Raw genomic sequence first — 26,337 nt, 5'->3', positions numbered from 1 at the left:
GCTTGTAGATAATAGCTAGTGGATAATTATTGTAACTTATAGATAATTAAATACCTGTGATAGGCCAGGAACTATGGAGCTACAAGGTCCCGATAGTAGCAATGAACGACCCAAAAGGAAAATCCAACCATCCAAGCACTTGAAAGATTATATGTTAAAAGGTTCTGAATTCGATTATTAGAAGGAATTGTTGGCAACATAGGATTGGATTAAGAGAATATGGCATATGCTTGTTTGTTAGAATAATTTTGTTAGTATTAGTATAATCAGGTTAGTATTGTGCATCTGTTATTCCATGTTTGCACCTTGTTGGTTGGTGTCGTTTAGTACTTATGTTAGCTATATATTGAACCTCTGCCTTGTATGAAAGACAGCAAGAAAATCATCAGACTTTCTTCTTCTTATTTTTCTTCATTGGAGGCCTCCCTTAGTCCTCGAATTCTAAGGGGTTATTCCTGCATTCCTAACATCTTGGTGCTTTCATTGAGCTCCATGGCTAATTCTACGAGCTCCAAATCCAACTTGGACCACATTGAGGACACCATTGCCAAACTCACCTCCACCAAACTTAATCTCGCAACAACCCAAACCTTCATGGCCATTAAACTCAACGACCTTATCCAGAAAATGAATAACCTGGAAACAGCCAATGTTGGATCAAGTGGCCTCAGAATAATTAAGAAGGGAGGTTGAATTAATTATTAATGTGACTTGACTAATTGAAAATTACCCTTCTTAACGTTACTAGATTCAACTAGGCTTTTACTACTAAGTTAAGAAAGTAAAGAACAAAAATAGAAACTTAACCAAAAGTAAAAGAGGCAATTAAAAGTACACAACGGAAATTAAAGAGTGTAGCGAAGAAGAGAACAAACACAAGATTTATACTGGTTCGGCCACAACCTGTGCCTACGTCCAGTCCCCAAGCAACCAACCGGTTAATGAGATTTCTTTCAACCTTGTAAAATCCTTTACAAGCCAAAGATCCACAAGGGATGTACCCTCCCTTGTTCTCTTTGAAAAACCAAGTGGATGTACCCTCCACTTGAACTGATCCACAAGATATGTACCCTCTCTTGTTCTCAGTATAACAATCCCCAAGTAAATGTACTCTACTTGTACCACAAAGGATGTACCCTCCAATGTGTTGGAACAAAGAATTCTCAGGCGGTTAGTCCTTTGAATCTTTGTAAGGGGAAACAAAAGATTTCTCAGGCGGTTAGTCCTTTGAGATCTTTTGTTTAAGGGGAAGGGAAGAATCAAAAGAATTCTCAGGCAGTTAGTCCTTTGAATTCTCTTGGATGAGAGAAGAGAGACACAAAAGAATTCAGGCGGTTAGTCCTTTTATTCTTTTCGCAAAGGGAGAAGAGAGACACAAAAGAATTCAGACAGTTAGTCCTTCTATTCTTTTGGCAAAGAGACAAGAGAATGAAAAGGAATAGCACAAGTTTTGATCAAAGAACTTTTCTTGAAAAAGAAAGGATTGAACAAAAACTTTTTAGAAAGATGAAGAGAAATGAGTTAGAAAGTTCTGTAGAAAAGCGTTGAAAGATTGTTGAAGGATGATCTGAAATTCATGCCATGGTCATATATTTATAATCTCTTGATGACTCAAGTTAAAAGTTTGTGACTCTTGGCAATTTCTTTAAAACTAGTCACCTTTTAAAAATTGTGACTCTTTTCAAAACTAGTCACTTAAAAAGTTGTGACTTTTGAAAAAATCTTCAGAAACAAGTCACTTGAAGATTTGTGACTTTTGGAAATTTATTTTTCAAAATCAGTCACTGGTAATCGATTACCATTAAGGTGTCATCGATTACACATCAACAGATGTGACTCTCCATGTTTAAATTTTGAAAATCAAAATGTTTAGAACTCTGGTAATCAATTACAAGTATTGTGTAAACGATTACACAATTTTAAAATGGCCGAAAGGTTCGACCTGCTCTGATACCACTAAATGTGACACCCTCTACCCTTACAATTATAACTAACTAATTAAATAAATCATACAAAATTTATTTAAAAGATTATAAACACATGATAATAAAAGAAGGAAAAAAAACATGCAAAATTAATTAATAATTTTTTTATTTTAAAACACATTTAATTTAAATCAATTCAAAAGGATAAAGGTCCACATCCGCTTAGTGAAAACATAATAGAATTTTTTTTATATAAATAAAAGGTAAGATTATCCCGGCTCAAAACAAGGTCGTCCACTCTAAATAAATAATAAAAAGAAACTAAAGTAGAAAAGTATAACGCAATTGTATCATTCAGTAAATCATAACATGTGAAAATCATAATATGCGAAGTAAAATCCTATGCCCCAATGTCACACTTATCAGAGCATATCCCTATCACAGACTAATTCTCTCCATCTCTAGCATGTGACTCATCATATGAAGGCTCACCTAAAACAAAGTGGCAATCAGCCCAAACACAAACACACACCGGGAGTGAGTTATCACATTCGTATATAGTAAAACATTAGAGCATGTGAAACATATAATACTTAAAGCTGAATTTATATAAATAACATTACTGCACAAAATCGCACGCATTATTCACACCCATTCAAGTTTACACACTCCATAAAATAACATCAACCACAATTGTTAACTCAATGAAATTCAAACACAAGCGTTATGCAACAATTATACTAAGACTCAAGCATATATGCAATGTGGTACCATGTCAGTGAAAAACAACACTGGGGCGCTTAGGAGTACATGACAAAGCACACCACACAATGGGTATACTCGGTCACTCTCACTAAGTAACATCATAAGGTGACCAGTCAGGGTTACTCTGTTTTGCGAGAATGCCCCAACCACATGGGATCAACATGGGCTTAAAGGAGCACTCAAACCGAGTATCTTTACCCCCAAGGCCTAGAATCCCAAGAATCCGTTTGGGCCTCACCTTCCTGATTCAGGTCCAACCCCTAAAATATTTTTTTTTCACGCAGACACTGTTTATGAGTTATATAATACCCACGACCTCACTCTTATATTTCAAACATATTTAACAAATTGCGCTATAGTTTAACCTTTCAGGATCCTAACTAGGAATCCTACAATTTCCTTTAACACTGCGCATAAAAGTTCTCTCAAGGTAAACACTGGTCGGGTTACTGTATAACTCATAACTCACATGACAAGTAATATCACTACAAATATCAATCACACACTCATTCACAACCATATTTCATGTCTAGAGTTTAACATTTCACACTTTAACTAATTACAAAATATACTCAACAATTAAATAACAATGTATCATAATAATAATAACATACAATATTTAACTTCAAGGCTTATAAACAAATAACTATAAAATACACGTAAAATATATATATATAAGTATATTATATTAAAATATATATATATATATATATATATAACATATAAAAAGTATTAAATATATATTAATATAAAATAATCACAATAATATTAAATATATAATTAAGTATATACAAATTATATATAACAATAAAATATATACTCATATTGATTTCTATGAACAACATGTATACCTATATTCTAAATATATTTCAACTAAGTTACCAACATCAAGAAAATGCCTAATTACAATGTGAATACAACTTAAGTTAATTTCTTTAAATGATTTTAGCCAATTCAATTGTCCAACAATCCCTACACATACGAATTTCATGACGAGAAATCATCCACGTGAAATAAAATATAAAGTTTGGAAAAAAAAAACAATATCAATATATATGTACACGTATACATTGCGGTGTGAAAAAAAATAAAAAAAAATAAAAAAAAAACAAGATTGAAAGACCAACATATCTAGTATAAACAAAATCACCACCACACAATTTTTATGCTAATTATAAAGAATTCTAATTCCTAAGGTACACACCTAACACAGGAACACATCAATTCTACAACAAACTCGCAACAGAACACCAATTGGTTCATCAAACACACTCAATCCGCGATTAAACATGAAAACATAATTAAATTCATAAACACCCCAAAATAACCCAAAAATTGATTCTCTAGGGATCCCTACACATGTTCATTCTAATCCCCAAGCGTGAGTAACTCATCCCTTACCTCGATGTAGTCGCTTAAATGTTCTCTGTTAGTAATGGTGGCGTCTCTGGTGCTCTCTAGAGCTCTTCCTCTGGTTGCTCTGTTAGGGTTCTTGTGCGTCAGAAAAGAAGAAAGGAACAAAATGTGTTTTCTAAAAAGCTGCTCTAGGTTAACATTTGGCTTATATAGTGAGAATTTATGACCTAATAATTATTTATTTATTTTTTTTACTTATTTATTTATTTATTAATTTATTAATTACTTATTGAAAGTTACGGCTGTTACAATTCCACCCCATTAAAAAAAAGTTTCGCCCCCGAAACTTACCGGTATCAAATAAGGTAGGATATGCATCACGCATCTGACCCTCTAGTTCCCAGGTGGCATCCTCGCCCGAAGCACTTCCCCATACTACTTTGACCAAGGGAATCTCTTTCCCCCTTAGCTGCTTAACCATACGATCGTCGATCCTCAGTGGTTGTGTTTCATATGTCAAGTTCTCTTTCACTTGGACATTGTCCAATTCGATCATGTGCGACGGATCATGGACATATTTGCTGAGCTGAGAGATATGGAAGACACTGTGGAGATTTGAGAGAGATGGTGGCAAAGCCACCTGATACGCAACTGGGCCGACACGCTTTAGGATTTCAAAGGGACCAATGAATCTAGGTGTGAGCTTACAGGACTTCAACGACCTACCAACCCCAGTCCACAGAGTGACTCTCAGAAATACATGATCACCTATAGCAAATTCAAGATCCTTTCTTCTCTTATCATAATAGCTCTTCTGCCTACTTTGGGCTGCTCTCATCCTTTCTTGGATCAACTTAACCTTTTCAATGGTCTGCTGAACTACCTCAGGTCCTAAGGCAATGCTCTCACTGGAATCTATCCAACATAAAGGTGTCCTACATCTTCTACCATACAATTCCTCGTAAGGCGTCATACCTATGCTAGAGTGAAAATTATTGTTGTATGTAAACTCTATCAAGGGTAAGAAACTATCCCAACTACCCCTCTGCTCTAACACACAGGCTTTCAAGAGGTCCTCTAAGGATTGGATGGTGCGCTCGATTTGACCGTCAGTTTGTTGGTGGTAAGCAGAACTCAACCTAAGCTTGGTCCCCAAGGCTTTATGAAGACTCTCCCAAAATCTAGAGGTAAATCTGGGATCTCTATTAGAGACTATGCTAGAAGGAACACCGTGTAGTCTAACTATCTCACTGACGTACAAGCTAGTCAACCTCTCTAAAGAATATCTGATGTTAATTGGAATGAAGTGAGCAGATTTGGTCAACCTGTCTACAATAACCCAAATGGAATCTAAACCTTTGGGGGTCCTAGGTAACCCCACCATGAAATCCATGGAGATGCTATCCCACTTCCACTCAGGTATCTCTAAAGGTTGCAACTTCCCTGAAGGCTTCTGGTGTTCTATCTTAGTTTTCTGACACACTAGGCATGCAAGGACAAACTCATTAACTTCTTTCTTCAGACCCAGCCACCAAAACATCTGCCTAAGGTCCTGGTACATCTTAGTCGCTCCCGGGTGGATACTCAGACTACTTCTATGGCCCTCTTCCAAAATCGTTCTTCTAAGTTTGGGTACACTAGGAACACACACCCTATCTTGAAACCTCAAGACTCCATCAGTTCCCACTCTAAAACAACTCTCTCTCCCTGCGACTATGGACTCTAACTGGGCTGACAAGAATGGGTCAGACTTCTGACCCTCACAGATCTCGCTCAAGAGTTCGCTGGTGACTCTCAACATACCCAACTTAATGCTACTAGAGATGATCTCACATGCCAAACTCATGTCTCTAAACTGCTTTAAGAGGTCCAACTCTTTAACCATCAAAGCAAAAATTTGAAGGGATTTCCTACTTAAGGCATCCGCTACTACATTGGCTTTACCTGGGTGATAGCTAAGCTCAAAATCGTAATCCTTAAGGAACTCTAACCATCTCCTCTGCCTCATGTTAAGCTCTTTTTGATCAAACAAATATCTAAGGCTCTTATGGTCACTAAACACTTCAAATTTAGATCCATAAAGGTAATGCCTCCAAAGCTTAAGAGCAAAAACTACGGCTGCTAACTCAAGATCGTGTGTGGGATAATTCCTTTCATGTATCTTAAGCTGTCGAGAAGCATAGGCCATTGCCTGTCCCCGTTGCATAAGCACTCCACCCAAACCCATCTTGGACGCATCACAATACACCACAAAAGATTCACTCGGGTTAGGTAACACTAAAACTGGTGCAGTGGTCAACCTTTTCTTAAGGGTACAGAAACTACTCTCACATTGGGCATCCCACACAAAAGCTTGACCCTTACGAGTAAGCTTAGTCAAAGGAAAGGCTAGCTTAGAAAAACCCTCTATGAATCTACGGTAGTATCCTGCTAAGCCAAGAAAGCTCCTAATCTCAAACATTGACTTAGGACTCTCCCAACTCATCACTACCTCTACCTTGGAAGGATCTACTGCTATCCCTCCCTTAGATATAACGTGCCCTAAGAAGCTCACCTCCTCTAGCCAAAAATCACACTTGGACAACTTAGCATACAGTCTATTGTCTTTGAGGGTTTGCAACACAACTCTCAGATGCTCCTCATGTTCCTCTCTAGTCTTAGAATACACTAAGATATCATCTATGAAGACCACTACAAAACTATCTAGGTAGGGGTGAAAGATCCTATTCATATAATCCATGAACACACCAGGGGCGTTGGTCACACCAAAAGGCATAACCAAGTACTCATAATGACCGTAACGGGTCCTAAAGGCAGTCTTCGGAACATCTTCAGGCTTTACTCTAATCTGGTGGTAACCTGACCTAAGATCTATCTTACTGAACACACAAGGCCCTACTAATTGGTCCATCAGGTCATCTATCTTAGGAAAAGGGTACCTATTCTTAATCGTTACCTTATTTAACTGACAATAATCTACACATAGCCTCATAGTCCCATCCTTCTTCTTAACTAACAACACCGGTGCTCCCCAGGGTGACACACTAGGCCTCACAAATTGTTTCTCTAAAAGTTCCTCTAATTGTTTCTAAAGCTCACTCAACTCCATAGGGGACATCCTATAAGGTGCTATGGATATGGGTCCAGTACCGGGCACTAGGTCTATAGAGAACTCAACCTCTCTCTCTGGTGGTAATCCTGACACCTCCTCAAACACCTCTGGAAACTCTCTCACCAATGGTATATCACTCACAGGGTTTGTAGTCTCGACACTCATACTAGCTAAGATCATGTATATCCGTGCATCCTCCCTCAAAGATGCCTCAACTTGGTTAGCAGACAAAAACATATCACCTTCACTTACACCAGACTCAGAAAAGACAACAGATTTCTCAAAACAATTTAATAAGACATGATTGGAAGATAACCAGTCCATACCAAGAATAACATCAATCTGACTCAAAGGTAAAACAACAAAATCAATTTGAAACTGTCTATCAAAAATTAAGACAGGACATTGCAAGCACACATCAGAAGTTAAAACAGACCCACTAGTAGGTGTATTCACAATCAAGTCAAATTTCAAGGAAGACACAGGCAAGGCAAGTTTTTCAACACAAACACGAGAAATAAATGAATGGGTCGCACCTGAATCATACAATACAACCAAGGGAACTTGACTTATGAAACACATACCTTGGATGAGTTCATCAAACTGTGCGGCATCAGCACCACTAAGAGCAAACACTCTCCCTGTGGTCCTTGGTCGTCCACTCTGATTATTCAGACTTCCACTCCTCTTCTCCCTCCTCGGATATGGGCAACTGGTACTGAGGTGGCCCTTACCTTGGCAGTTAAAGCAAGTCACCTCTCTATCTGTGCACTAACGAGCAATATGCCCAAGCCGACCACACTTCCCACACCTGAGTGGTGTAGTAACAATAGCAGGAGCACCACTACCACCATTACCTCTACCCGCAGACTGAGACACCCTGTTAATTGGCTGAGAACTCCCACCAACTAGTTGAAGTCCTCCACTGGTCCTCAGTCCTCCAGAATGGTTTCCATATTTCCCGGGAGGGGCAGAATATGGCTTAGCACGACTGTGAGTCACAAGCTTCTTCTCTTTCCCATGACTAGCATTGACATTCCTGGAAAAAGCAGCCTTCTCCCACTGATCTTCATCAAAGATTCTACACATATTGGTAAACTGTGCAAAGTTGTGAATACCGTGATAATTTACCATCATCTTTACTTCTGGTCGAAGGCCATTGACAAATTTCACGCATTTGGACCTCTCCCCTGCTTCCCCCTAATAATGAGGAAAATACCTTACAAGGTTCTCAAACCTCGCCGCATACTCTGCCACCGTCATACTTTTCTGTTTCAGCTCGAGAGACTCCATCTCCTTCCTATTCTTCACATCTTCTGGAAAATATTTCTCCATAAAAGTTTGTCTGAAAGTCTCCCATTGGACAACAACACCACCTGCTCCCTCTAAACGTGGGTGAGTGTTCTCCCACCAGTACTCCGCCTCATCTGCTAGCATGTGAGTAGCAAACAACACCTTCTGATGGTCCTGACACTCCATCACCCGGAAGATCTTCTCAATCTCCCTCAGTCAAGCCTCAGCACCCTCAGGATCATAACCCCCTTTGAAAGTAGGTGAGTTGTTCCTCTGAAAGCGATCTAACCCATGGTACATAGTTGCTCCTCCACCGCCTCCCTGATTGGCCATAACTTGCGCCAAGTTGTTCAAGGCCTCGGTAAGAAGTCGTTCTCGCTCATTTCTCGCAGCCATTACTTCCTATGTCACGCAAGAAACAAAACTTTGAAAAAAAAATACCAACACAATAGAGTACACCTCTAATGAAACAAAACAAATACAACACATCAGAGTATACAAGGAAACACAGAAAGCTCATAACACACATGGCCGAAAGGTTCGACCTGCTCTGATACCACTAAATGTGACACCCTCTACCCTTACAATTATAACTAACTAATTAAATAAATTATACAAAATTTATTTAAAAGATTATAAACACATGATAACAAAAGAAGGAAAAAAAAAACATGCAAAATTAATTAATAATTTTTTTATTTTAAAACATATTTAATTTAAATCAATTCAAAAGGATAAAGGTCCACATCCGCTTAGTGAAAACATAATAGAATTTTTTTTATATAAATAAAAGGTAAGATTATCCCGGCTCAAAACAAGGTCGTCCACTCTAAATAAATAATAAAAAGAAACTAAAGTAGAAAAGTATAACACAATTGTATCATTCAGTAAATCATAACATGTGAAAATCATAATATGCGAAGTAAAATCCTATGCCCCAATGTCACACTTATCAGAGCATATCCCTATCACAGACTAATTCTCTCCATCTCTAGCATGTGACTCATCATATGAAGGCTCACCTAAAACAAAGTGGCAATCAGCCCAAACACAAACACACACCGGGAGTGAGTTATCACATTCGTATATAGTAAAACATTAGAGCATGTGAAACATATAATACTTAAAGCTGAATTTATATAAATAACATTACTGCACAAAATCGCACGCATTATTCACACCCATTCAAGTTTACACACTCCATAAAATAACATCAACCACAATTGTTAACTCAATGAAATTCAAACACAAGCGTTATGCAACAATTATACTAAGACTCAAGCATATATGCAATGTGGTACCATGTCAGTGAAAAACAACACTGGGGCGCTTAGGAGTACATGACAAAGCACACCACACAATGGGTATACTCGGTCACTCTCACTAAGTAACATCATAAGGTGACCAGTCAGGGTTACTCTGTTTTGCGAGAATGCCCCAACCACATGGGATCAACATGGGCTTAAAGGAGCACTCAAACCGAGTATCTTTACCCCCAAGGCCTAGAATCCCAAGAATCCGTTTGGGCCTCACCTTCCTGATTCAGGTCCAACCCCTAAAATATTTTTTTTTTTCACGCAGACACTGTTTATGAGTTATATAATACCCACGACCTCACTCTTATATTTCAAACATATTTAACAAATTGCGCTATAGTTTAACCTTTCAGGATCCTAACTAGGAATCCTACAATTTCCTTTAACACTGCGCATAAAAGTTCTCTCAAGGTAAACACTGGTCGGGTTACTGTATAACTCATAACTCACATGACAAGTAATATCACTACAAATATCAATCACACACTCATTCACAACCATATGTCTAGAGTTTAACATTTCACACTTTAACTAATTACAAAATATACTCAACAATTAAATAACAATGTATCATAATAATAATAACATACAATATTTAACTTCAAGGCTTATAAACAAATAACTATAAAATACACGTAAAATATATATATAAGTATATTATATTAAAATATATATATATATATATATATATATAACAAAATATATATTAACGTAAACGTACATATTATATATATATATATATATATAACATAAAAAGTATTAAATATACATTAATATAAAATAATCACAATAATATTAAATATATCATTAAGTATATACAAATTATATATAACAATAAAATATATACTCATATTGATTTCTATGAACAACATGTATACCTATATTCTAAATATATTTCAATTAAGTTACCAACATCAAGAAAATGCCTAATTACAATGTGAATACAACTTAAGTTAATTTCTTTAAATGATTTCAGTCAATTCAATTATCCAACAATCCCTACACATACGAATTTCATGACGAGAAATCACCCACGTGAAATAAAATGTAAAGTTTGTAAAAAAAACAGTATCAATATATATGTACACGTATACATTGCGGTGTGAAAAAAAATAAAAAGAACAAGATTGAAAGGCCAACATATCTGATATAAACAAAATCACCACCACATGATTTTTATGCTAATTATAAAGAATTCTAATTCATAAGGTACACACCTAACACAGGAACCCATCAATTCTACAACAAACTCGCAACAGAACACCAATTGGTTCATCAAACACACTCAATCCGCGATTAAACATGAAAACATAATTAAATTCATAAACACCCCAAAATAACCCAAAAATTGATCCTCTAGGGATCCCTACACATGTTCATTCTAATCCCCAAGCGTGAGTAACTTATCCCTTACCTCGATGTAGTCGCTTAAATGTTCTATGTTAGCAATGGTGGCATCTCTGGTGCTCTCTAGAGCTCCTCCTCTGGTTGCTCTGTTAGGGTTCTTGTGCGTCAGAAAAGAAGAAAGAAACAGAATGTGTTTTTCAAAAAGCTGCTCTAGGTTAACATTTGGCTTATATAGTGGGAATTTATGACCTAATAATTTTTTTTTTACTTATTTATTTATTTAGTAATTTATTAATTTCTTAATTACTTATTGAAAGTTACGGCTGTTACACCGAGTGGGCCAAGTTGAAAGAAACTTACTACCTTGAGGACAAGGTGTTTCCTGAAGGGGCAAGGGATGATAAGCCAGGAACTATGGAGGTACAAGGTCCCAATAGTAGCAATGAAAGGCCTAAAAGGAAAATCCAACCATCCAAGCACTTGAAAGATTATATGTGAAGAGGTTCTAAAATCGGTTATTGGAAGGAATAGTTGGCAGCATAGGATTGGATTAACAGAATATGTCTTATGCATGTTTGTTAGAATAATTTCGTTAGTATTAGAATAATTTTGTTAGTATTGCGAGTCTATTATTCCATGTCTGCACCTTGTCAGTTGGTGTCGTTTAGTACCTATGTTAGATATATATTGAACCTTTGTCTTGTATGAAAGGCAACAGGAAAATTATCATACTTTCTTCTTCTCATCTTTCTTCATTGGAGGCCTCCCTTAGTCCTCGAATTCTAAGGGGTTATCCCTGCATTCCTAACAATCTGTCACGAGATAAGGAGATTACAACATATTCAAATGGTAAAGTGGTTAGAGAAAACATGTCAATTTGAGAGTCCTTCTGTTAAGGACATGACGTCCTGACTCTTATGTCAAGACTGACATGTGTATCGGAGAACCTCGTAGTTTGACACGTGTATTCTGTGGACCCTAAACATTACAACAACAATTACCCCATAGTAATATATTTGTTACAATACATAGCCCTTTTTTACTAATTTGAGAGTGTAGAAAATAAAATAAAATTCCTCCGCATGATGGATTTATGTTTAATTTACCTCAACTCAAAATGAATGAATGGAAATCTAGCTCTATTATATTTATGTAAAGTCACATCAAGAACATGTGGATTGCGGACTGGGACATTTTAGTCAAATATCTATCTATCTCTCTCGAGGTTCGAGCTGCCCCCACCCTCGTTTCTTTCTTTCTCGACTGGATCCATGATGAGTGGGTATTCCAGGATTAGCGATGAGTCCAGCAGCCAGCAATCTGCAAGATCCATGGATGAATTTTCAGAAAGCAATGAAGGAGAGAAATTCGGAGTGATGCTGGGTAGGAGTGCTTCTTCTTCTTCTTCTTCATCTCAGTTTCAGTTTCAGAGGGCATTCTCAATGAGAAGATCTTCATCAGTTTCAGAAAGATACTGCAGGATCCACGACCAGTACACGCCACCGCCTATTGGATCTAAGAAGAAGCAGAGAGGAGGAGGACCCAATAAGATCCTCAAAGCCTGTAAGCGCCTCCTTCGACTCTAGCTCTCTCTGCTTTACACTTTTCTTTCAGACCCGCCCAAATATCATTGTACTACTTTACTGCTTTCAAAACTACATTGATGCCTACTTTTTATTTCGGAACAACATGCGCTGCTTGTCGTTCACTTGCTATATACACGCAACAAAACGATAACTATATGCATGCATGTTTAGACAAGTTCGATCATAAGTATTTTTTTTTTCTTTTTCATTTATGATTTGGAATTAATTATGGAATATGCATTCAAATATAGCCTATGTCATCTTAAAGAAAGAAAGAAAATCCCAACACAACAAATTGCTAAGGATTTCATCGAGTAAACTTTCTACCTTCTCTTTGTGAATCTGAATCCTATCAACGCCACTTTTGGTGTTTGGTGCTAATCCTTGTTAGAGATACTTTTTAGTGCTTAGGAACTAGTTAAGTCAATGCAGAGTATCACAAATTTTGTTAATGATTTTTTTATCAAGAAACTTAAGTGACTATCTCTACTAGTGACATTTGTTTTCTATTCAATCCATATTTTACTTGAAAGAATTCAAGTTCAGTTTTCTTGAAATCAATGATATGTTAATCATTGACGCATAATTTAAATAGTATTAGGATGTCTCTTCTTTTCTTTTTTACCACTGTTCCTAATTAGAAAAAGTAAGATCCGTCAAATTGAAGGTGTCTCACGACTCAGATGGAATCACCATAACAATCATTACCGGTAGCGATGTACATGTACTGTACTCTCTGGTTGGTTAGTGGTGGAATCACTGATGAGTAATGACTTTTGCTTCCTTGAATATTTTTAACTTGAAAAAAAATGAAATTTTTTATTTTAGAGATTAAAATAGATAAACTTCTAAATTGGAGGGACTTAAAAATATAATTAAGGCTAAATGTTTCATTGCTTTGCTTTGTATTTGAATCTCAGCTTCAGATTTCTATTGTTAATTTATTCGATCAGGGTACAGACCGTGTTTTTTTAGTTTGTTAGTTAGTATTAATTTCTGATGTGTTCTGATGGATGTGGATGTGGAGTGGTCTAATTCACGGTACGATGGTAGAAAGATAAGAGGATTCCTGGTGAGGGAGCACAAATCCGTTTTCTTTTTTAATTGATTCTGTTGGTCTTTTATTTTCAAAAATTATAATTTAAAATTTGAAATAAATAACAACTATTTTTAAGTTGCTAGAAATAGCATTTAAAAATTTTCAACAGATGAGAGAGATCAAAAACAATTTTTTTAATATATTAGATATCCAACGCAACAACAACAAAATTATTAAAAATCCCGAGTAAAGTTTAAAAACTTATTACGACCTATAATATATTTAACCTAAAAAAGCAAAAATCCTTGAGGGGTTGTATAACACACTCAAGAGAAAGGGGTATAATTACAGTTGCTCTAGCTAAGTATGGTTACTTTTGAATAAATTTTTATATAAATATTCATAAAAATATTAAAAACAAAATAGTTGTTTCCGTAGATTACAGTGGACCTCATTTTACTTTTTAGTTAATTTTGAACCTTTTATCTTTTAAAAATTTTAATTTCGTCTTTTATTTTTTTACATTTTAATCTTTTATTTTTTTTAAAAAAAATTATTTAATCCTTTATCTTATTTTTTTTTGTTTCAATTTAATTCTTTAACTTATTTATTTTGTTTAATTTGATCATTCATTCCATTTGAAATTGACATCGTTAATTATTTAAAAATGAGTTTTCTTGGTTTAGTTTTTTTTTTCTTTTATCATTTCTTGGTTTAGTTTTCTCCCCTTCCCCTCCACTTCATTTTTAACAAAAAAAAATATTCTTAAATAACTAATAACATCAATCTTAGATAAATCGAAAGACTAAACTAAATATAAAAAAAAGTGATCAAAATAAATTTTTTAAAAGATAAAGAATTAATCTGAACCAAAAAATAAGATAAGGATCAAATAGATCATAAAGTGTGTACTTATTGTTTTATTTTTCCTTTCTTAAAAAATTGAAATACATAAATTAATTTTAATTCATGAGAAAAACTTGATTGATTTTTTTTATTAACAACAACAATAATTATTCGGTTCGGAGCTTGTTCACACTGAAGGTTTCTCATTTCTCCTAGAGAGCGTATTTTGCAAAGATCGAAGAGGTTCTTTCTCACAAACTAAAAAGTGTTGTTAACTAAGTTACACACATTTAATAGAGAAAATTAGTTGATTCATTTTAACTTCATGTTCTCTTTTTTCTAAAAATACTTATAAAGAAGTTTATCTCAAAAGATCCTAAATATAATTGGTTAAGCAAAGATATAAATCCTCTATCAACAACAGTTGACACCAGTAATAACAATTTGTGTTCCTTAACTTGATTCTCAAATGTTGATTGATCATTGGACATGAAATAAATTGTGTTGAAAAGATAATACTCATCTTATCTTATGTTGGAACTATTTCATATCAATATCATGATTTTAGTTATAATTATTATATTTTTCATATTAAAGTATTCTATTAATATTAATCTCACACTATTTTTTAATCAAATTTAAAATAAAATAATTGAATACACTTAAATAGATATTTTAATTTTGTTATGTTAATTAACGTAATAGTCAAAATTAAATTATTAAATATTTTTTTGAAATAACAAATAAAATCATCTAACATTTATTATTGTCAATTTTGTGAAATATAATGTTAAAATAATAAATTAAATATTATAAATAGTTCAATGGTTAAAATAAATAATGTAATATAAAAAAATATGAAAGCAATAGTACAATAATTAAAATAATAAAATCATATTTTATTTAAAAAAGATAATAAAAATAAAAATAAAATATAAAATATAAAAAGCTAAAGATAACATTTTAAAAAACATTAAAAGCTACTAATAAAAATTTATTTATCAAACAATTAAACAAAATTTTTTACTAATAAAAAAACTAAAAACTAATTGAAATGAATTGTTGGGCGTAAGTTAACTATATCAGTTTTTTTTTTACTTAATTATTTTCCACCTAAATAATTAATGCATAGAAAAAATAATAATAATGAAGTTTTAATTTTGATAGAAAATAATTTATGCAAGAGATAATTAAAAAAGAGTTTTATAAAAAAGAAAGAAAAACAAAAGTATCTTATATTCAAAGACCGAGGAAGTATGTGTATAATGGAGGAGAAACTTTTTTCACGAAACACTTGAAAATAAAAAGATATATTGACAAATATAAACAAAAGGTGCATAAATAAAACATTTTTTCTTTTTGTTATATCCTAGTATTAAGTAATTATGGTCTTGGTGATTTTTTAAAGTAAATTGAATACAATCTACGTGAAACCAAAAAGATGATATGTAATCTCTTCATGTATCGGTTTTTAATTTGTCATCTGATTAGAGTGGAATAAAAATTGGCGATGAATAAGGTAGAAATGAGAGAGAAGGGAGCGGGAATAGTGGTTGGTGTGTGTTTGACATACCTGGCAGAAATAGGAAACAGCAAATTCAACCTCTGATATATCCTCAACGAATAGAATCTGTCTCTGTCTCTGTCTCTGTCTCTGTCTCTGTCTCTGCGTGCAATAATAAATAAGAATGGGGGATGAGTCGCCCAGAAATAAAGTGAAGTTCCTCTGCAGCTACGGCGGGAAGGTCCTTCCACGACCCTCCGATGGCCTCCTCAGGTATGTCGGCGGCGAGACTCGTGTGGTTTCTGTGCCTCGTGACATCACATTTCCCGGTATGTGTCCTAATGAGAGAGAGAGAAATGTATGTTATGTTATGTTATGATGTTGAATGTGTTGTGTTGACAGAGCTAATGAAGAAGGTGAGTAGCATGGTGGAGGGAGGCGGAGAGATGGTCCTAAAATACCAACTGGTTCCGGAAGATCTGGACGCATTGGTGTCGGTGAGAACAGAGGAAGACGTGAAGCACATGATGGAGGAGCACGATCGGCACCACACTGGAGGCTTGCTCCGTGCGTTCTTGTTCCCCCCTTGCAAGCACATAGGTCTGATGGCGTGCGAAACGTATCTGTTGGAGCAGCGTTACATAGACGCCATTAATGGGATCATCCGAACAAGTTCCAGGAAGGGCTCTGCCTGTTCTTCCCCAAAATCAAACTCCCCCGATGCCACGGATCAGCACTCTCCTCGCTTTTCGATTTCCAGAGTGCAAAGCTCTCCGAACCTCAGTGGCCTCGATCATCATCATCAACATCATCATCATCATCAAAACCCTAATTTTCATTTGTCCAAACCGCCGCAAGATCCTCAAATGGGAATGAGGCTTGGTGGAGGAAGGGCTCCCACTCCCGCTTTTAACCATCATTACTCCAGGCAACCACCCTACAGAGCTTATGCCTACTATGATGACTCTGCAGCAGCCTCCTATGCCCATGATAATAGAATTCATACTGTGTCCAGGAGTCCTAGAACAAAATCTATTTGGGAATGAATAGAATGTAAATGTAAATGCTCTCTCTTATTCATATACCATTCTAAACTCTGCTTTCTTTTCTTCCCTTCTAGCAAACCCTGCCATTCATTTTTATTATTACAATTTCACCTAAGCTAACCTTCTATTCCAGTCTCAAGCTTAAAATTAACTACATCCAGCGGCGCATTTCACAAAATCTAGATACATTTCAAGTCAAAAGCAATATTATAAAACATAAGAGGCAGCTTTAATAAGCCTTTGGGTGCTTCAATAAGCAACAACCTGAAATGCTTGGTTCCAACTGAAACCAGCATTGTTATGTTAAAAGTAACTGTCCAGACACCTTCAACTTTCTCGCTCAGTTGTAGCTTGTTGCTACAACATAAACTCAACTTTTAAATAGCAACAGCTTTGACGCATACAATAATTTGAATATTCTTCATGTTTTTACCACAATTTCTGTTACAAACCGCGATTTTAAACAATAAACTATCTTCCCTGCTAATAAATACTAACATTTTAAAAGGACGACGTATTTTACGTAAATAACTGCTTGATTTAAAATAATCAGTTAACACCATATCCTACCAATAATCGTTTACCAGATTACAATGATCGACTTAAATGATAAACCAAATAACACTTTAATTTACGAAAGATAACTCGAGGGATATTGCAATCGAGCCAAAACAATTGTCCGCCGTTAAATTGAGAAAAATAAATAAAACATAAAACAAATACTAACCAGTACCTTTAACAAAAGTAAAATAGCCTACCGTAATTTTAAATGATTTTCTTACTTGTTACTTTCTTACGTAATCACCTCGGAATAGAGTGGTTTGCAAAGCATAAACCATTAAAAAAAACCATTGGTTAACGATTAACAATTTCTGTTATGCTTGTGTTTTTGCAATGTATTATAAAGGTAGGAAGAATCGATCGTTTTCCCTGAGAATCTGTCATCACGTTTCATAAGCTTACTGAAACGTTTTTAGCCTATAATAATTTGCCACGCATAATAATACCAGTGTTGTTACTGAGACAAAATTCCAGGGTACAAAGCGAGCATCAATTCGAACCTATGAAATCCGTGTCTAATATTTGAAGGAAACACGCACCCACTCTCCATTGACAAAAATTATTAAGAATTTGGAACAGAAGAAAACATATAATGGGGGAAAAAATACTAACATATACTCTCTATTGGTAATAACTAGTTGCCTGCTCATTTAGAGTCAGTGAAATCTGCATCAATGACATCACCGTCGGGTCCCTTGCCTGAGGATTCTGAGGGGCCAGAGTCGGCACCGGGTGGTGGTGTTGGCCCTCCTGCGCCTGCAGCTCCTGGTTGGTTGTAAAGGGACTGACCAAGCTGCATGACTTCCTGATTTAGTGCAGCCATGGCATCCTTGATAGCTTGGGTTGAACCCCCAGAAATGGCGTCTTTAAGCTCTCCTAGTTTTGCTTCAACCTTCTCTTTCACAGGGCCAGGAACCTTGTCTCCAAGCTCTTTCAATTGCTTTTCTGTCTGGTATACCACAGAGTCTGCCTGGTTCTTTGTGTCAATAGCATCCCTCTTCTCTTTGTCTTCCTTCGAAAATTTCTCAGCTTCGTTTACCATTCTCTCCACCTGTATTTCATTCCAGAGATAGTTATAAGCATCATAAAAAATTTCCTACATCAAATGTCCCATCCGCATTGCCATTTATTTCTTTCATCATAAAAGAAGCAAGCAACAGACAATAATAATAATAATAACAATAATAATAATAATAAAAAGAAACACAACATACACAGGCTATTATACAAGTAATATAGTCAGCGATAGTGGATACCTCATCTGAAGGCAAGGTGCTAGCACCAGTGATGGTAATATCTTGTTTCTTCCCTGTGCCTTTGTCGATAGCAGTGACGGATAGAATGCCATTGGCATCAATGTCAAATTTCACCTCAATCTGGGGAACACCACGAGGCGCAGGAGGGATACCATCCAAGCGGAAGCTACCAAGTGATTTGTTGTCCCTAACAAATTCTCTCTCCCCCTGAAGGACATTGATCTCTACACTGGTCTGTCCATCAGCAGCGGTTGAGAAAACCTCGGACTTTGAGGTGGGAAGAGTAGTGTTTCTTGGAATAATTTTTGTCATCACACCACCTAGAGTTTCCAGACCCAAAGATAATGGAGTGACATCCAACAGCACAATATCACTGACATCTCCAGCCAAGACACCAGCCTAAAAACATAAATTACAATAAGAAGCATTAATCAACAAAAATAATATACTATCCAGAGAAGAAAAAGATATTCGACCCCTTTAAAATTAACCAATTCATCAATGATAAAAGCTAAATCCCACCTGAACTGCAGCTCCAAGGGCAACCACTTCATCTGGATTGACAGTGACATTTGGGTCCTTGCCAGTCAACTTCTTTACAAGCTCCTGAACAGCTGGGATACGTGTTGATCCACCAACAAGGATGACTTCGTCAAGATCCTTAAACGAGAGTTTCGCATCCCTCAATGAATTTTCAACTGGTGTCCTGAGCCTGAAACACAAGTATTACACTGTAGCTGAGTAGTTTGTTCAGCAGAAAAATCTTGTTTGACATCCATTGACATTCAAATTCAAATTCAGTACCTGTCAAGAAGATCTGAACACAATTCCTCAAATTTAGCCCTTGTGATGGTGGTCTCAATATGTTTGGGTCCATCTGCCGTGGCAGTTATGAATGGCAAACTGAAAACATATGGCATTAATGTCAGTGGTTTGGTAACAAGAGGGCAATGAAAAAGGCACAGGATTGAGGAGAAAAGTAAATACCTGATGTTAGTTTGAGTCAATGTTGAGAGCTCCATCTTTGCTTTCTCGGCTGTCTCAGTGAGACGCTGAAGAGCTTGTTTATCTTTCAAAAGGTCTATGCCTTCATCCCTCTTGAAGTTAGAAGCCAGCCAATCAACAATTCTCTACAATAGGATAAAGCTAGTGAGAAAATATGAATAATACTAAAGACGAGAAGAGAAGGAGGGGGGGGGGGGGGGGGGGGGGGGGGAACGTACCTTATCAAAGTCATCACCACCCAAGTGGGTATCACCTGAAGTAGAGAGGACCTCAAAGACTCCATCGCCAACCTCGAGCACGGAGACATCAAAGGTACCGCCTCCAAGGTCAAAAACAAGGATAGTTTCGTTGTTTTTCTTTTCAAAGCCATAGGCTAAGGATGCAGCGGTTGGTTCATTGATAATACGAAGAACCTCTAGACCAGCAATCCGACCGGCATCCTTGGTGGCAGTCCTTTGGGAGTCATTGAAGTAAGCAGGCACCGTGACAACGGCCTTGGTAACCTTATCGTTCAAAAACTTGGAAGCATCATCAACAAGCTTCCTCAGAACCTATATAACATACAATTCAGTACCAGTCGTAAAGGTATTATCAATAATCAACAATAATAACAAGTATTGACGGAGACGACAGAGAGACCTGGGCAGAAATTTCCTCAGCAGCGAACTGTTTGCCAATGGCGGGGCAGTCGAGTTTGACGTTGCCGTTGTCGTCTCTGATGACTCTGTAAGAGACCTGCTTGGACTCTTCGTCGACCTCAGACATCTTGCGGCCGATGAACCTCTTGACGGAGAAGAAAGTGTTCTCGGGGTTGACGACGGCCTGACGCTTGGCGATTTGGCCAACGAGCCTGTCGCCATTCTTGGTGTAGGCCACGACGGAGGGCGTGGTTCTCTGGCCCTCGGCGTTGGTGATGATAGTGGGCTTGCCGCCTTCCATGGCAGCCACGGCGGAGTTGGTGGTTCCCAAATCGATACCGACGACTTTCTCATTAACCACTCTGAGAGGGCGGAGTCTTCTAGGTGTGGACTTGAGCTTGATAAAGGCGGCCTTGGTATTTAGCCTCTGACCTAAAAATAGGGTTCGGGAGGAAGGGGTTCCGAGACCGTGTATTTGGGCGCTTGAGCAAGCCATAGAATAGAATTGGTATTGGTAGCCCTAATCCTAATCCTAATTTGGCAGATGCACAGAACGAAACCAAGAGAAGAGAAGAAGGGTTTTGGAAGAGGATGAGGGTTATGTTATGTTGCGAGTTCTTCCACGTGTATATATTCTAGAACCATCTCCTCCTTTCCCGTTCGATTCAGAGACCCCCATTTCCAGCCATTCGATCCTATCTACACATTTCCATTTCAAACTTCTTATTTTCTTTTATCCGTACATACAGCACGGGTCATTGTATATTTTTTTCTTTTCAATTTTGAAATTATACTTAAATTAAAAAGAAAAATTTGCCAAAAAGTATAAAAAAATAATTTTTTAAAAAAACTACTTTTTGTTAATAAAAAGACTTGGATTTTTTCTCCGTCTTATCTATTTCTTTTGTTGTTCTCTTTTCTTCTATCCAGTCTTTACACCTAATAGTATTATTTTTTAAAAATTCTCATTTTATCTTTATTTTAAGGGACGTGTAAACAATATAAGATTTTTATTTTGGGTTTTTGACCAGCCTATTTATATAGATAGATATAGATTTATATGATTAATTTTTTAAAAAATTTAATGACCTACTTAGAAACTAAAAAATAATGCACAATTTTTTAAAAAAATTATCCCAATTTGATGAATTTGATAATCTAAAAAGGGGTGTCTCATGATAAAAGTATTAAAAATTGAATCCATGAAGAGAAAGTGAGAACACATGACCTTTTTAGTTCTTTCTTCATCACTATCACCATAGTCTTCAAGAAGATGTTGACGCATCTTATGAAATGTTTTCCTTTCTTGTTTCTTCTTATCCTTCAAACATCTCCATAGTTCTTCTCTAACTTCTTTGGGAGCAACATTCCCCGAGTTTGCTATCAATTGTTCTTTTGCTCTAGTAATTCCACCTTTTGTAACCTTGCCACAGAAATTGCTTACACAACTATTTCCTTGTCATCAAGTACAATATTTTCATCCAGGATCGATGCTAGAAGGATTTGATGATAAGAAATAAGACTTTTCTCACTATATATTCTAGCCAATATATAGTAATTGGTTACTATGAAATATAAAAGTTTGGTCTATGTGCACTATGCTAATATCCAATAGCAGGCAACATATATTTGTTAATTAAACCATAATAGTATTAATCCTATTTGAAGACTAATTAGCTAATGCAGTTAGATGGGCACTCAATTGCATCAATGATGACACAAGTAAATGTTATTCAACTGTATAAAGTTTAATTTCAATTAACAACACAAACAAATTAAAAGACTGCAAACACATGAAAGGTTGAAAAGAAAACCATTTCCCTTCATCGAGAATAATTTAAGAATTATACCATTGTAGTTTCCTTCCTGAAATTATTAAATAAGTATCTTAAAAATAAAATAAAAAACTAAAAATCATTTAAAAACACTTAGTCTCAAGATTCCCAGCACCGCTTATAAGACATTGAGACATTATTCCAATGACTTTAATTAGTCAAGGAATTGAAGCACTACTTAAATTCACAAAACATAGAATAGTTTCATAACAGAACAAAATATGACATAGAACAAACAATATATAAAGGGAACAGCTTGTGGCCTTGGTAAAAGAGAGTAATAAAAAGTGAAAACCAATAAAGAAGGCATTGAAATTTGTTTAAAATAAGAAAAAGAAAAACCAATGCATTGAAAGAAAAAAAATCAAAATTGAAGTGGAAGTTAACCACATCTCTAAAACTTTACATTTTTGCAAATAATTTTGTTGTAAATTTGTAATTAAAATGATATGACCGTGGCATAAATGATACCCCTTTGGTCACGATTATAACAACAAAATATTTGAACAAAGTGAAAATGTCTAACTAAAATGTGAAATGAATAAAGAAAATCACAAAAACTAATAGAACCTAGTAGTAGTTGTAGTGGGAAGTGTGGCAGGTTGAGGAAGGTGGTAGTAGTACCTATTCATTTCATCTTCTCCCCCACCCTGTTGAATATTCAATTCATACTTTGCTTCTTAACAAAAAATAAAAAATCTTCAATATATATTGTATCCCTTTTCATGTAAAAATAACTATTCATAATTCATACATCTTAATTTGAAGTTAAAACCAAGAAAGAAAAAGAGACAAACAACAAATGTTTTTGGTCGTTTAGCTGCATAGACAACAAACCTCAAGAAAACAACATGTTGTAACAGATCTAGAGAAAAAACTAAGCTTTGTTTCAGAGAAAAACATAACCACTAAAAACCACAAAAAAACACTTTCTCCCAGACAAACAGTACCATAAACTCTTTCAAAGACAAAGATACCAAAAATCTAACCATACATTCACAAAAACCCAAAAATACCAAAAAAAATTACTTAGTCACACTTTCTCCCAAACAAACCCCACCAAAAATTGTTTCAAAGACAAAGATACCAAAAATCCAACCATACATTCACAAAAACCCAAAAATCCCAAGAAAGCATAAAAAAAACAAAAAAGAATATTTGAGCTAAATAAGCTCCACCAAACATCAAGTCCTTCAAAAGTTAGGGGGAAAAACAACCAAAAGTTACCAAAAAAATTAGAATAATTTAAAAAAAAAAGGAGTTAAGCTAAAGAAGCCCAACCAAACGTGTAGTCCTTCAGAAGTTGCAGAATGAGAAAAGAAAGAAAGTGAGAAAATTCCTATAAAAAAAAAACATCAAGAAACTTTGTCATTAGAATCACAAAAGTGAAAATGAAAAGAAAAAAAAATATGGATGAGAATCACCACATACCCACAGCTTCTAGTTTTTGGATGAAACCCATTTGATTTCTCATATGAAAAACATCAAGAAATCCATTAAACAAAATTGAGGGAAATTAAAAACAAATATGAAATACTTGTAATAATAAGAAAGGTGTAAATGACAAAAAGGATAAGAAAACAAACTTACCAATGATATCGATGCAGTGGTGAAGGAATTCACTGTTCAGTGGCAACGTTGTGCTTAGAGACATATATTAATAACAGATTAACTTGTAGTCCCACCACCGTAAATTCTGCAAGAAAATGACATAGAGATGTATATTAATATCACCTTCAAAACCCACTACAAAATTTGACCATGTTCATGAATGGTTAACTAAAATCCACTATAAAGAAAATGAAAAGAAGTTTCAACCGAAGCTATCCAAAGACAGAAAAGAGAGAAAAGGAAGAAAAAGAGGAAAGAAGCCTAGGTCATTAGAGAAAAAAGATGCTTCGAGAAGAAAACACAGACTTACATTCTAGTATTTCATTCACCTATAAGAAACTAATGAAGCTATGAATAAAATAATATTTGTTAGTTGCTAAAAACCAAAATGGCTTCATAAATTTTATACAATTAAATATACGGTTTTAAAGATGACAATGGATGAGTAATAATAATAGGCCTTATTATCCAAACTATCCAAAATAGTTAAATAGAAATAGATAGATAGATAAATACCTATGGAGCACATTTCCCTTTCTCCACTCCCTAACAGCACAATTGGTTACACCCTACATTAAAATAAAGAACAAACCACAGTTTGCCCAATGCTATACAAGAATTGCTCAGTAGAATATGATAAAATATAATATGATCTTTTTCTTGTGGTTGATGTCATCAACATTGACTCTTGATAGAAGTTTTCTTTCTACTTTATCTAATACTCTTAGCTCCTTCCTACGCTCTGTAATTAAACGTTCTTTTTCCTAAAGTACATAGGAACTGAAAAACTCATTGTCAATCCTATGCAACATACATAATAGAAAGATAAACAAAACAATTGAGGCAAAAGTACCCAAGTGATTGCATCAGATTGAGCTTTAAAAGCCCGCTGGATAGAGGTGTATGCATTTTGCTTAATGTTATGGATTTTTGTTTCCATGTCGTTTTGCATCCGAGGATATTGACCAGAGCCTACAATTGCAGATCTTTCATTTTAGCTAGACATTGATGGGAAGAAGGAAGAACAACATCATCTATTCATGTGGTTATTTCAGATTATGGAAATCAATTGCAAGCAACCTTTTGAAATGTTCTCTCACATCATTTCCACATCTGAAATGTTCAGTCATCATTCTATGAGATTTATCTTTATCAAAGAAAATTTAGGACAGTCGAACAAATCACTATCATGGTCTGTACTCACCATTGTGCACAACAATTATGCCTATGTGATAGATATCTTTTGTTGCATAATGATAATAATAATAATAATAATAAGAATTAGAAAGGAAGGACATAGATATTTGATTATTTATGGGATTCCCCTTCTTCCAATGCTTGAAAAAAAAAACTTGAGAATATTCTCATTCCAGTTTTGGGTAATATATTTTGTTCTTGTCATTATGAATGACGTGTTTTGGGTTTGTTCTTGCTATTTTCCTGACTCGTTCTCAGTTCGAACGAATTTAAAATTAAAAGTAATAAGAAAATTACCAAATCAACCTTGACTTTGTTGAAATCTTTTAAGTGAAGAGTCAAGACCACAATGAATGCATAATATAAAATTTAGGATTAGCATAAAGGAGAGGTAAAATGAAGTTATTCAAGTCACTTACTCAGCACCTGCATAATGTTGTAACCATATATGATATGAATGTGTGTGTATGTTAAACAACAAAGAATCAGCCGTACAATTCCTAACCTGAAGTTAACTTATCAATTTGATAAAGAAGAGCAAAATCCTAATTCCTAGATTAGCGTCCAAACTCATTCTAGTCATTATCTATTCAAACACCTTCTCCAGCATACAAAGAAGCAACAATTATTGTCAATATTGAGTTACAATCTCATATGCAAAGTTGACAAAGTTGTAGTTTCAAGCAACAAAGTTTAAACTTATAGCAATAACAATAGCAGCCAAACAGTTTCATCTTTTAAACCCTAACATGTAAAAAATGAGTTAAATAAATGAGACTTACTAAAGTTCCAGAATCCTCTGATTGTGCTTCTAGAAAGATGACCTCTGATTTCCCATTTAAACCCTTAAGTTGTAACCAAAATTGAGGGAAAAAATTAGAATGACGAAAAAAAATCGACACAAAGATGAAAAGATATGTTAAACACTAAAACCCAACCTAAAACCCTAACCAAAATAAAAAAAAAAGGATGAAGATGAGAAGAGAACCGAGAGAGCGTTGAGTCACTCGAGGGAGAGAGCGAGAAGGAAGCTTAGAAGAGAAAGTGAGAGAGAGAGAGAGAGGGAGATGGTTTTGGTCAGAGATGATGTGGCTCAGCA

At 35.3% G+C, this 26,337-nt stretch overlaps 4 protein-coding genes across 5 annotated transcripts; 2 read left to right on the top strand and 2 right to left on the bottom strand.

The window, feature by feature from the left end:
- Window positions 1–7,134: 7,134 nt before the first annotated feature.
- Window positions 7,135–8,637, bottom strand: LOC114378962. The gene is made up of 4 exons (XM_028337542.1): window positions 8,378–8,637; window positions 7,970–8,239; window positions 7,743–7,876; window positions 7,135–7,400 (listed from the first exon to the last, which is right to left on the bottom strand). Exons 1-4 carry the CDS (start codon window positions 8,635–8,637, stop codon window positions 7,135–7,137), a joined length of 930 nt encoding a protein of 309 aa, XP_028193343.1.
- Window positions 8,638–12,388: 3,751 nt separating this feature from the next.
- LOC114378961 lies at window positions 12,389–12,700 on the top strand. Its single transcript, XM_028337541.1, has one exon. It carries the CDS (start codon window positions 12,389–12,391, stop codon window positions 12,698–12,700), a length of 312 nt encoding a protein of 103 aa, XP_028193342.1.
- A 3,114-nt stretch (window positions 12,701–15,814) lies between these two features.
- Window positions 15,815–17,213, top strand: LOC114379555. Of its 2 annotated transcripts, none has more exons than XM_028338232.1 (2): window positions 15,815–16,362; window positions 16,492–17,213. In XM_028338232.1, exons 1-2 carry the CDS (start codon window positions 16,350–16,352, stop codon window positions 17,133–17,135), a joined length of 657 nt encoding a protein of 218 aa, XP_028194033.1. In that variant the 5' UTR covers window positions 15,815–16,349; the 3' UTR covers window positions 17,136–17,213. The 2 variants fall into 2 exon arrangements, with proteins under 2 accessions (XP_028194033.1, XP_028194032.1); XM_028338231.1 differs by having other exon boundaries at window positions 15,818–16,418.
- An 846-nt stretch (window positions 17,214–18,059) lies between these two features.
- LOC114377985 (stromal 70 kDa heat shock-related protein, chloroplastic-like) lies at window positions 18,060–21,201 on the bottom strand. Its single transcript, XM_028336477.1, has 7 exons — window positions 20,597–21,201; window positions 20,176–20,508; window positions 19,940–20,082; window positions 19,757–19,855; window positions 19,475–19,664; window positions 18,953–19,351; window positions 18,060–18,747 (listed from the first exon to the last, which is right to left on the bottom strand). Exons 1-7 carry the CDS (start codon window positions 21,089–21,091, stop codon window positions 18,343–18,345), a joined length of 2,064 nt encoding a protein of 687 aa, XP_028192278.1. The 5' UTR covers window positions 21,092–21,201; the 3' UTR covers window positions 18,060–18,342.
- Between the last annotated feature and the right edge of the window lie 5,136 nt (window positions 21,202–26,337).

Source organism: Glycine soja, chromosome 12 (assembly GCF_004193775.1).
Source record: "Glycine soja cultivar W05 chromosome 12, ASM419377v2, whole genome shotgun sequence".
NCBI lineage: Eukaryota > Viridiplantae > Streptophyta > Magnoliopsida > Fabales > Fabaceae > Glycine > Glycine soja.
The sequence above is the reverse complement of the archived record's forward strand: the minus strand, read 5'-3'. Positions and strand labels throughout refer to the sequence as shown.

What these genes read in the sequence shown, in the direction of transcription:
- LOC114379555 (XM_028338231.1), top strand. Translation starts at nt 16,274, where the DNA reads ATGGGGGATGAGTCGCCCAGAAATAAAGTGAAGTTCCTCTGCAGCTAC. An exon ending in TCGTGACATCACATTTCCCG is followed by an intron (nt 16,419 to 16,491) that starts GTATGTGTCCTA and finishes TTGTGTTGACAG; the next exon opens with AGCTAATGAAGAAGGTGAGT.
- LOC114377985 (XM_028336477.1), bottom strand. Translation starts at nt 21,091, where the DNA reads ATGGCTTGCTCAAGCGCCCAAATACACGGTCTCGGAACCCCTTCCTCC. An exon ending in TTGACTCAAACTAACATCAG is followed by an intron (nt 19,856 to 19,939) that starts GTATTTACTTTT and finishes ATATGTTTTCAG; the next exon opens with TTTGCCATTCATAACTGCCA. An exon ending in GCACCTTGCCTTCAGATGAG is followed by an intron (nt 18,748 to 18,952) that starts GTATCCACTATC and finishes AATGAAATACAG; the next exon opens with GTGGAGAGAATGGTAAACGA.
- LOC114378961 (XM_028337541.1), top strand. Translation starts at nt 12,389, where the DNA reads ATGAGTGGGTATTCCAGGATTAGCGATGAGTCCAGCAGCCAGCAATCT.
- LOC114378962 (XM_028337542.1), bottom strand. Translation starts at nt 8,637, where the DNA reads ATGGAGTGTCAGGACCATCAGAAGGTGTTGTTTGCTACTCACATGCTA. An exon ending in AGGTTTGAGAACCTTGTAAG is followed by an intron (nt 8,240 to 8,377) that starts GTATTTTCCTCA and finishes CAATATGTGTAG; the next exon opens with AATCTTTGATGAAGATCAGT. An exon ending in ATTGTTACTACACCACTCAG is followed by an intron (nt 7,877 to 7,969) that starts GTGTGGGAAGTG and finishes GGGCCACCTCAG; the next exon opens with TACCAGTTGCCCATATCCGA.